This window comes from Aplidium turbinatum, chromosome 8, assembly GCF_918807975.1.
Source record: "Aplidium turbinatum chromosome 8, kaAplTurb1.1, whole genome shotgun sequence".
Taxonomy (NCBI): Eukaryota; Metazoa; Chordata; class Ascidiacea; order Aplousobranchia; family Polyclinidae; genus Aplidium; species Aplidium turbinatum.
The window spans coordinates 27,924,978-27,936,203 of record NC_137479.1 but is presented as its reverse complement, the minus strand read 5'-3'; the positions used below and the strand labels follow the sequence as shown (position 1 = coordinate 27,936,203).

The 11,226-nt window shown below is 36.7% G+C and overlaps 1 protein-coding gene across 1 annotated transcript; it reads right to left on the bottom strand.

Annotated features, from left to right (window-relative positions):
• Positions 1-2,693: 2,693 nt before the first annotated feature.
• LOC145775399 (protein phosphatase PTC7 homolog) lies at positions 2,694-10,527 on the bottom strand. Its single transcript, XM_082586691.1, has 7 exons — positions 10,258-10,527; positions 9,670-9,834; positions 9,214-9,393; positions 6,964-7,162; positions 6,340-6,463; positions 6,038-6,170; positions 2,694-4,965 (listed from the first exon to the last, which is right to left on the bottom strand). The coding sequence occupies exons 1-7, from the start codon at positions 10,448-10,450 to the stop codon at positions 4,907-4,909; spliced, it is 1,053 nt and encodes a 350-aa protein (XP_082442817.1). The 5' UTR covers positions 10,451-10,527; the 3' UTR covers positions 2,694-4,906.
• Between the last annotated feature and the right edge of the window lie 699 nt (positions 10,528-11,226).

Genomic DNA, 11,226 nt, shown 5'->3' with positions numbered 1-11,226 from the left:
AACAAATAAATCAACATTGGTATCAGCTTGGATAGCTGTTAGTGTTTTTTGACGTTTAGGCTACTGCCGAATGTTACACCCCAAAGGGGATAAATTGGTTTGGTGGAGACCTGCACCAGACAAAGTCACGAGGGTCATTCCTGACAAAGTTGTGTGTTAAAAATATTGCATCCAGTGGCGTAGCCAAGGGGGGGGGGGGGTGGGGATTACAACCCCCCCCCCCTTTGGCACGTGTGATGCTTTCAGTCTAAAAAGAAATTGCCTAATTTTAAGCAAAACTGCATTAAAAGAGCGAGTTTTGTCAATACCCAACATTCAAACATCTCAGCCAGGATTTAGCAACAAGAAAACATAGAGACTTAGCTTTATTTCCGAAAAATGCCGAAGAAAACATGATCTTATTCTTTTGCTATGCCACCGGACAGCACAATTTTGCAGGAATATTCATACCCACATTTTTGTTGAAAATGCTCTTAGAATGCACCAAATTCAAAGCAATTTTTCAAAATTTTCTGGGGGAGGCCCCCCCAGACTCCCCGCCGCTGGGTCGTCAAAAACCCCCCTTTACAAATTCCTGGCTACGCCACTGGTTGCATCTATTCTATTCTGCAATCATTTTGGCAGGAATTACCCATGTTTTGGCTGGAATTATCCCAATCATTCGAAATTACTGCTATCTAGCACCTTGTGACTTTATAACATATGCCGTGCCTTTGCCCGAAAAACCGCAAATTAGACTAATTGCAACTACAAATGTTATGTGCATAGCCTTTTACTTCGCAACAGCTTTTGAGCCCCCAAGCTAAAATGTATAATTACGGGCCTGCCAACACCAAGTGTAATTTGTACTGGTCGTGAATTTCTGTTCATAAATATGAATACACAGAAAGCCTTCTTCATCTGCAATATTAATGGAGAATACTTTCGGATGTTTACTACCTACTTTTTATTGATAAAGGAACTTGAGCATATAAAGAGAGGACCCTTGCTGAAAAAGCAGTTGGTATTTCTTTAAAATGGATGTATATGTGCAAACGTTTATTTGCGGTTTTCCTGATGTAAAGTTCTATTTTATGTTTATGATATGGATGAAATTATAACAATCTATAAACACAGGCCTTGCCAGCTAGAGGCCAAAGCTATGTCGATTTTTTCACTCTACGCTAGATTTAATTTCTATATCCATTTGAAATAATATGTTAATACAAATAGAAATTTTGAGAATCCAAATCGCCAAAGTGCAATTACTGTGGAACTTCTTATTTATCTTTAAAAAAGTTATATACTACCGTAATCTTTCCTTATTACCAGTGTTGCTAGATGATTTGCAAGTTTTGAGCACAAGCATGGTAACAACAGCTTTAAAGTAGCTCATATCTACACAAAAACTTTATATACTAGTTACTACTCCAACCTATACTAGCAATTTTGGGTACTAGCAGAGTAGCCTCCATTCCAATTTGAAGCTGCACGATATGGCCTGTGTACATAGGTCGTCATAGATGGAACGAGTAGATACCTCTAAACACCCAATGGAGGGCATTGTCAGGGTTGCCAGTTCCAATTTTACGGATGGGGTTAGGGCTAAGATTATGGCCCCACAACCCTTCATGATGTTTGACAATTCTTGGTAATTTTCAAGGCTTGCCAGATCCGTGAGTTTTACCAGCCAAAATGGGCTAGTTTTGCTTCCCCTTTGCGGGAAATTTTTAGCAGTTACAGGTTGTAATGTTGTTGATTCATTTGATTTCCTATTATTTCGAATGGACTTCAGTAGCATAAATACTTAAATAGTATATATATTTTTAGATAAAAATATCTTGCAACACTGTAAGTGCCCGACAATGCGTATTTAGAGGTACCCAACTACCCAATGAAACCTACTAGACCCCCTTGGTGGTGGTATGATTACCTCGGATTAAGGGGGCATTTAGATTATTAGGGAGCATTCTGGTTTAACCCATCTACCGCCCAGCGTAACGATTTCATCACATCCTTGTCTAGATAATCTACTCTACATGCTCGCACGATAGCCAAACACTTTCTCTTACACCATCGTTGTATTTGATTGATCCACCGTTTTGTTTACAAACGCTATCTATTTAAAATTTAAATTCAGTAATTTTTCAGTATACAGTATTACAAAATTTGGTGAGTTCCATTATGACGTGACCACTACCACTAGTATACTGTTTTCATGCTCGCAAATATATATTTGCTTTTCGTAATTAATCGTTTTTGTTAGGGAGCGGAAAATTTCGCCAGTTTATATAGGGGGCGTTGGGCCAAAAAAGGTTGCGAAACACTGGTCTATACTTTTGACTTAGCCTACTGTATGCTGGACAATTGCTACAAATTCCAAGAACTTCGTGTCACCGTAAAAGTATGCGGTTCGTGTGAGCAGGCTGCTGATATCTTGAATGGTGCGGTGTTCATACCATTAAAAAGTGCTTACCTGGCTGTTAAAAGCTATGAAAATCTAAATTTTTCTAGTAACCTTATCGGACTTTCTGTAACTTAATTTTTAAGAGATTGGATAGGTGTTAACGTGCCTAGTCCTTTCAGATATCCCTGTTTCTCATCAAATTCGAAAGTTTTGTTTTGTTCGGCATTAGAAAAAAGTGGTACGGTAAGCATAGTTTGGTTCCCAAAGAATGTTACAATTTTTTGTTTAACACTCACTGAGGTGACAATAAAAACAACTGGTTTGTTGTATTACAAGTAAACTTCAGCATAATCAAGAAAGGATTTCAAGTAAAGGCGATATCAGATGCAAAGGTACACGAGACAGTGCAAATGACAACACACTATTGCAATTGCTATGGAGTAATCTCAGTGGCGCTTGGTATTCAGTGTAGCACTGCTACACTGTATACCACTGCTACACTGTAGCAGTGGTACCCTGATCACTAGGGCAAGTTTTTGTTGCACTAAAAACATGAGAAAGTTGCACTTAATTTTAACAAAAGTTGCATTTATTTATTTACCTTTTTACCATTCATTTACTTCGAAAGACTAGACACAACCTGTTTCCGTTTATGCGGGCTTGGCCAAAAGCCAAGTCATACTTCCACTTCTAATTTAGTTCGGGCGCTGTCGTGCTTGGCTGAGGTTGTTGAACTTCTAGCTTGCAAGCAAACTGTTGCGTCATAGATAACATTGAGATGCAGCTAATCCATCACATAGCTTTTGTTGTGCAAATCAAAGAGAATAGAATCATACTGTACTAGAAACAGTTTTATAGCATGTTTTTTAAATCACTCCTTTACATTTTGCTCAATACTTGATAAAAGTTGCAGTAAAAAGTTGCATGAAAAATAGAAAAAAGTTGCAATATAAAATTCCTACAAACAGCTTAAAACATCATACTACATAAATTCTGAGTATTTAGGAAGCTGCCGGAAGCTGTAAAAAAAAGTTGCAAAAACTTGCCCTACTGATCACTAATCAGAGATCAGACTTGTGTTTTACACAAACACGCGTACCCAAATATTAACATGGAATAACATCATGTGGTTTAAATAAACTGGAGCTGAAACTAGAACTCTGGTGACATCCGTAGTTCCATTACATTTAGAAGCCATGGTCAAAAATACAGTACCGGTATTGATGAATGTTGATTAAGCCACAAAAACGTATCATAATAACATGTAGTTTGCATGACACTTGTAATAACAGCATTGGCAGCAATATTTAGAAATGCAAAGTAACACTTGCGGTAAATTACTACATTACATAATGGAGTTTCACGCTCGCATTGCAGAGTGGTACCCCAGCTTGGAATCATCGAAAGAATGGGATTCTCTAGTAAAAGCATTAACATTTCTTGAGAATACAACGTCGCTCAAATGCAGCAGGATTGACTAAAGTGTGCAAAAATAGTTGTCGGGGTTCATAACAAAAAAATCGAACATTTAACCAGCTGAGCACGTTTGTTAATATTAACTTCTCCCAGTAGCGGATCTAAAAAATAGAGGGGCACCAGAGCTTCAAAATTTCTCAATAAGTTAAGGTACGAAAATAAAAACAGCATGGCGGAGACTTAACCCAAAGAAATTTGATCTTGTTTTTTCTCTGTCGCTTTTTGTGGCTCAATATAGACTAGTTTTTGTTCAAGAAGCTTATTTTGTATCTCACCAAAATCATATCACACTAGCTTTCTCCAGTACGGTACCCTACCACTTAGCTTAGAATTACAAGGTTTGGCTTAAAATTGAGATGAAGTTTTTTTTTTTTTCAGAAACGCAGAGAGATTTAAATAATTTATTTTAACGAAGTTTTTAGTTTGAAAAATCTTCAGAAGTGTCACCATCTTTCCCTACAGCAGCCAATACAAGGCACATTTCATCTCTGTTTACACTAGATTAGTATAATTATGGTTACGGTAGATTAGTAAAATATGATTCAGCGAGCAGGAAAACTTTTCAAAAACTGCATGTTTTTTCTTGATTTTGGGGGGCAAGTGACCATGCGCCTCCTCTTTGGACCCCTAGTCTTTTTCCAAACTAAATCCGAGTTGTGCTTTGTTCATTTTTTGTTCACAAATTTAAACGAATTGAAACACCGATGTTTTCTCAAGTGAATGTATTGAGGTCATCTGGTCGTAGTTTGGTCTGCAGCAGAGAACGCTGCGTGATCTTCAGTAAGCGAAGCTCCTTTGTTCATTGCAATTAGAACAAGGCTAAATTTTCATTTCAAGAGTGGACCATATATTTTCTAAATAGCTTCTTTTGTTTATGGCCGAAAGGGAAAAGTCTCTTCCAAACCTCAGGATAAATTTGTGCTTGTTGAAAATATCTGCGGCATTGCTCGAAACACATTTTGCAAGAAATCAAACCTGGTTAAAACATCACTTTACACACTTTTTTCATAACGACAGAACGTGGAAACCTTGTGGATGTGGAAGTCAGTTACTTGCTGTTGTTACCAAAGATAATAGTATTGTGATGTCATCGGGTTTTCCGCCTGTAAAAAGATCGAAAACCAACAGTTAAATAACATAAAGAAGTGAGCTCAGTTATTCAGAAATATGCTACATTCTGAATAGATGCCAACCTGCGCATTGGGAATTGCTCAACTTCTTGAAAGGTTTTATTTAAGTTATATATGTATTTTTTTAATTTCTTGAAAATGTATTCTAATACACGAGCAAAAACTTGGCGCCATAATAAATGCGAAAGTTCCCAAACAGCAAACACTGGGCTACAAAAAAAGATTTTTTTTCTGCTCTTTGGATTTTGAAAACTGATTTAATGTAATTTTGGGGTGCTGAATCCGAAACTAAACTAAGATTGTTGAGATATGATGACAAAAATACTTGATTTTTGTCAAAAGTGGAAGATTTGACATTGCGTTTACCACCAACATATGCCGTGCCATAGCGAAAAGTTTGTGTTAGACAGGTCAAAATAGCTTAAATAAGGTTACTGGACAAGCATTGCCATAGGCCTGCTTAAATCTTTGTTATTTCATGCAAAACATTGACATAGGGGGGTCAATTATACTTTTAGCTTGATATTACTGCTAGTGCACAACCACACATATCTTCCAAAGAAAGCAAATTGAATCTTTTTTCGACGTCTACAAATGGTAAGTATATGCAAAAAGTAGCATTTTTTTGCAAGATGGGGCTGTTTCAATAATTGAAGTAAACCATGTATAATTGTATATATTGGTTTTTAATTGTAAACTCTAAAACTGCCGACCATGGATTGAACGAAATTTGACCAGATTTAGACGAAACTTGTCATGTTGCAACTTGTACCCAGTCAACAAAGCTCATCTTTTTTATTTCGTTCAATGTAAAAAAGACCAATTCTGCGGACCAGAGTTACATTAGGTTGTTAGGATTTAAACGTGAAAATCAACAGGATTTCGCTAAACGTCTAGCGTTGATAACGCCCGGAACAGCGGTAGCAGTAGAAGAACCGTTTGCAATCAATGTCATACAACGTCACCTAGAGGAAGGTTAACCAAAAGAAAAACGTCCACTCAGGGACGCAAACGAGACGATAAAGCAGACGAGCAAACTTCTTACCTTTAAAAGAAACATATCCACTTTTCCTAGCTCGTATTGCAAACGGCGACATATAGTCTGTATCGAGTGATTTGTGAAGGGCTTGTTCAGCTATTCTCCAAGCTGTTTGTTGCACACTTTCATATTGACTGTCCTGCAAACAAAGTAATACTTCAGGTAGGCTAAGGTATATGACTCTGTGTCAACTGTTGATTCACCACACTACAGTATAAAGCCACAACAATCCGTTTATTACGATTGAATAAACGACTGTTTTTTCACCAATTCCAAAACACAGTGGTATGTAGAAACAAGACTAATACCTTCAGCTTTGATAATTCCTTTAGAATAACGCTATCATGTAAGTTGTCAAATAGGCCATCAGTAGCTGTTAGAATGACATCGCCTATCTTAAGATCGAATGATGATATGTCCGCATCTTCAATTCTGGAGTCAATGCAAAAGAACATAGATATGAGTGCAACGTAATGTCAGAATTGAATTGTGGTACTATGCATGATATGTGTTATTGTATGTAGCCTACTAATGCCCACGAAGCGTGTGTGCTATAAGGTTTTCAAGGCATTTATCAAATAAGTGAACATGATCGAATTTTGGTTAAATCTCTTTGATGAAAACGATCGGATAAAATAACTTCAGAAGACGCATATAACGGATTGGTTTGTAAGCAAACTACCAACTAATGGCAGGGGCGGATTCAGCAAACAACCTTAAGGGTAGGGGGAGACGAATTCAACAGAAAAATGATGTGCAAGTCTCCTGCAAATACACCGTGAATGAAGTTACTTCTCTGTGTTTTAGGGAGAGGGGGGGGGGCTACCACTGATGAATAGTGTGTTCATATTAACAATTTGGTTGCAAAGTTTCTATGGTACACGTAACCTACTTTATCTAACCGGAATTCATTGAAAAAAAATCTTTCTTACGCGTCGTTCAGAACGTCACCCCTATGTTCTTCGGGCGGCATTGACAATTGATAGGGAGTGTTGAAGGAATGTTGTTGTTCACTTGAGCGATGCACGATGTTGCCGTTACGAACTACTATGAATCCCGAGTCGCCTAGGTTGGCTGTGTGGAGTGTTTGCTTGCTTCTGTCCACGGCGACAATGCAAGCTGTGCTACTGCCTGGTACCAACCAAGACAAACATGATCAACAAAACGCATCTAAACTGGCAAAATATAAATTAAATAATGAGCTTTTCAAAGGTATTTAGGGGTTGTTGGACGTTGAAAGTCGTCGTTAAAAAATGACAAACGTCATGTGGGACGAAAAAAAGTGAAATGGCCGCCATATGATGTTAAACATCTTACGTTTTCTTCAGTGGCATCCAGCACAAAACCAACCGCACTTACGGTTGTGTTTACTCCAAGTAATGAAAAGCTGTGAATTTTGCCATTCAAACGGCGTACGATGCAATACTTCATAAGATGATAGAGTAATTTTATTGGGGGGAATTTCTCGCGGAAACATTAATCATTAGCCTAACCCAGACTCAGCCCGTTTTCAATTTAATGTAATACTTTAAATTAAAGAAAAGGAAATATACAACTTGATTATTATTGAAATTTTTTGCATTGCTTTATGAAAAAAATAACTAATTTACTGACTGGGATCTAAATACGACGATATGGCTGAGTGGACAAGTAAAAGAGAGTAAGCGTACATTTCTCGAATTACAACGAGTGCAACCATTCAATAATAAATACCGTATCGTACGTGATAGATCTCACTCATTGATCCCACAACTACGCGTGATTATTAGTAACGTGCCAAACAGGAAATGACAAGATGTTAACCGGCTACAAAGCTTTATGTCCAAAATTCATGTAGACAGCAATATACAAATCATATACGTCATATGTGCTGGAGGTGCGACTTCAACCACAAACCTTTAAATTAGTCGAAAATGTTAGCAAGTGGATAAAGATTAGGACAAAAAAATTTAGCATGGTTAACATTTGGACACAAAATTTTAAACTTCTGTTTAGTTTTCTTTCCTTCAGTGATAAAACTTGCGGCCTGATGGTAACAAATGTAGTGCGTTATGTATATTATATGAAAGTTCATGTAGCTAAAGCTGTGCATGTTACAGTTTGTAAGATTTTAAAAACAATGTTTAACCTGTTGACATTTGAATACGTAGAATCTCCATTTCACAACCAATTTTCACTGTAACCCTCAATTCATAAGCCAGTGTTGCAGTCAACAAGAGTCTACACCCTGTGTTTGATGTTTCCAGTTGCATTGCAAACTGTAGTATTCTAAAAATAAGCCTATTCACACTCTGCAGACACATCTCTCACATACAACACCTATATCAATAAGTTTGTACACCATGATGTCTAGCAAGCAATCTTACGTCACAGCCGTGAGTGCGTCTGCAAAGCAGTCACCGATTCGACGCCATCGAGGGCACGAAGCTTAGTGCCAAGATAAGCAATGGCATACATCCTTGTGCATATTCATTGAATCAAACATTTTACATTATCATTTTCATCAAAATAATCGTTCATTTGCATAATTTTTCATTATTTTTTCACTTTTAATACGAAGTGTGACCACCTTTATTGTCTATCACCTGTAAAACTCGCTTGGGTATGGAGTCGATTAAATTTTCGTAGTTTTTCTGTATTTGTTCGTCGTGGTACCAGATCAGAATTATGGCCTTTATCAGCTTGGTTTTGGTTGTACAATTATTTTTGCGGAGACGAGTCTTTACGATTGACCATGAATTTTCGATGAGATGTAAATCTGGTGAGCTTCCAGGCCAGTCCAACACTTTTATCTTGTTTAGTTAGAAAAAACTCGTCACAATTTGACTTATGGCAAGGTCCTGTTACAACACCCTTGAACCATCTGGAAACGCCTAATGTGACGCAATCATGTGTAATCTCTTTAAAATGCTCTTATTAAAGCTTATCAACTAACATTATTAAATAACATGACCACCATGATAGACATCGGTTTAGGATTGAATGATAAAACAATATCTTCAAAAAAAGTAAAAAAACTGTCTGAAGGCAATTAATATGCAGTTATACACATTGCACAATGGTGTACTACTTGATATCACTACAAGTTCCGAACGTTTTAGTTATGTAAATCGCACCTGTACATTCGACAACATAAGACAAAATCTCTTACGCAAGATGTCTTTCATTGATGCCTCATTTACCTGTCAATGGTAATTTGTCCTCTAATAACTCTTTGTATCCAAATGCAAGAAGTTCAGAAGGTCTACTTGGTACAAACTGACCGGTTTTAACTAGAGTCTCACAAGTTTCCATCAGTTTTTTTGGAAATTGTGATGGATCGATGCCATACTGCCTCCAACCACCTACTCCATCAGCAATTCCTGAAATTTAAAGATCAGAATATATTGTGCTGTATCCTGTATGGATTTGCATAACATGATACAGACAGGACAAATTTTAAACATAAAAAAATTCATGAAAACGAAGCAACAAGATAATATAAGAATTTTTGTAAATATAATACAATACAGTATCAGAAAAAGTCACAATACTACTGCACTTCAAGATGCCCAATGAAGCACATCAAAGCTTCATGTAGTAGCGCATTAAAACTTAAATGCTTTAATAGCGCATTAAATGAAATGAAGATGTCATACCTACAACATCTGAATAATTGCTACAGGTGACAAAGCAAGCATCATCTCCATACAACCTCTTATTGAGAATAGAACCTGCAGCACTAGACGTTCTCCGAGTTGAGTAGTCAAATTTTGAATAACCCGAAATTGCTGACACTAGTTTGCATGTGTTTAAAACCCCAACTGCAAAGATCCAAAAAATTTAATCAAAACAACAGCAGGAATTATTGAACTGACTTGCATTTATGCAATCAAGTTTAAACCTGAAAAAAGACCAGTCCTGTGGAGTTTAATCAAATGAAAATCTTATATTTGTAAACATATCATATAGTAAGATCTTGAAGTACTAATGCTGGTCCAGTTAGTTTATCAGAAACTTACAACTTTGAAGTTACAGTTTTTGATATTGTTTGCAAAACCGTTTATCCACAAGTAACCAACCTTTAGGCTGTCTATGTTTAAAATGTGAGAACACACTTTTTTATTGCTAACAATTTAAGTGCTTTCATTATGCCTACTAATTTAGTAAGTTTAATACCATACTTTATAAATAATTTAGTTTTGAAAGATACCATAATTTAACAAGATCAAACTAAATTACAGTACCTGAAGAACTTTGAATTGATTTAGAAAACGGAAGTGGTGAAATATGATTGTATTCTCCTGGGTTTGTAGAGAAGGCCAAAGCCCGAGACAAGACTCGCCCACATGTTGAAATAGAAAACAAATTGTTGATCACTACTGTGGATTGCCATGTGGAGATAACCTTGCGAAGTCTTGCATGTAGATTAGAAGGCATTAGAGAGCATTCACAGAAGTTAAGGCTACCTTGCTTAAAGCCTTTGCAACAAACTCACAACTTATTGTTTTGAGATTATTGCTGTGTAAAAATGAATATGATGCTTTTCACTTATGACAAAATGTAGGCTAGGCTGTAGAACTGTTTTTAGTACAAGCCTATCAAGTAACACATGGTAAAATGTTTTTGTATGGGGCTTGTAGGTTTTGAGCAACCTGTGATTTCATTTTATCCTCTTTGTTCCTTTCTTCACACTAAAAACAAATACAAGAGAAACTTCACAAGAAACGTTGCCGACCATCTGGACATACCTATCTCTCGCATGAATTTCAATACAAAGTAGCATTTATTGGAAAGTAATACTAAGCTATTGTATTGTATCTTTGTAAGTCAGCAGAAACGGTCACCACTGTGAATGTGCACAAGCCATAACCTGACCTGCTGGCTGTGCCTACAATAAACAAAAATAAATTTATGGTTTATTTATTGTCACTCTACAGCTGCTATGGTCATTTAGTGACAGGGCTCATGTTTAATTTTATGGAAGTGACTATTTTTCCACACTTAATGCCATGGTTACAATCAGGTGTTGCCAGAGTTAGGATTAAAGTTAGGAAAGGTTAAGGTAAGGGTTAGAGTTAGAATAAGAGTAGGGTTTTGATCTTTGCTAAAAAAAAATTCCAAAACACAAGTTTTTGCTTTCAACAGCTTTAAACTTTTCTCAAATTAGGGCAGAATTCCGTATCTGGTAACACTATTGAAGCTATTATTACACT

What these genes read in the sequence shown, in the direction of transcription:
- LOC145775399 (XM_082586691.1), bottom strand. Translation starts at nt 10,450, where the DNA reads ATGCCTTCTAATCTACATGCAAGACTTCGCAAGGTTATCTCCACATGG. An exon ending in GGTGACGTTCTGAACGACGC is followed by an intron (nt 6,464 to 6,963) that starts GTAAGAAAGATT and finishes CATTGACTCCAG; the next exon opens with AATTGAAGATGCGGACATAT. An exon ending in TGGATATGTTTCTTTTAAAG is followed by an intron (nt 4,966 to 6,037) that starts GTAAGAAGTTTG and finishes ATCTTTTTACAG; the next exon opens with GCGGAAAACCCGATGACATC.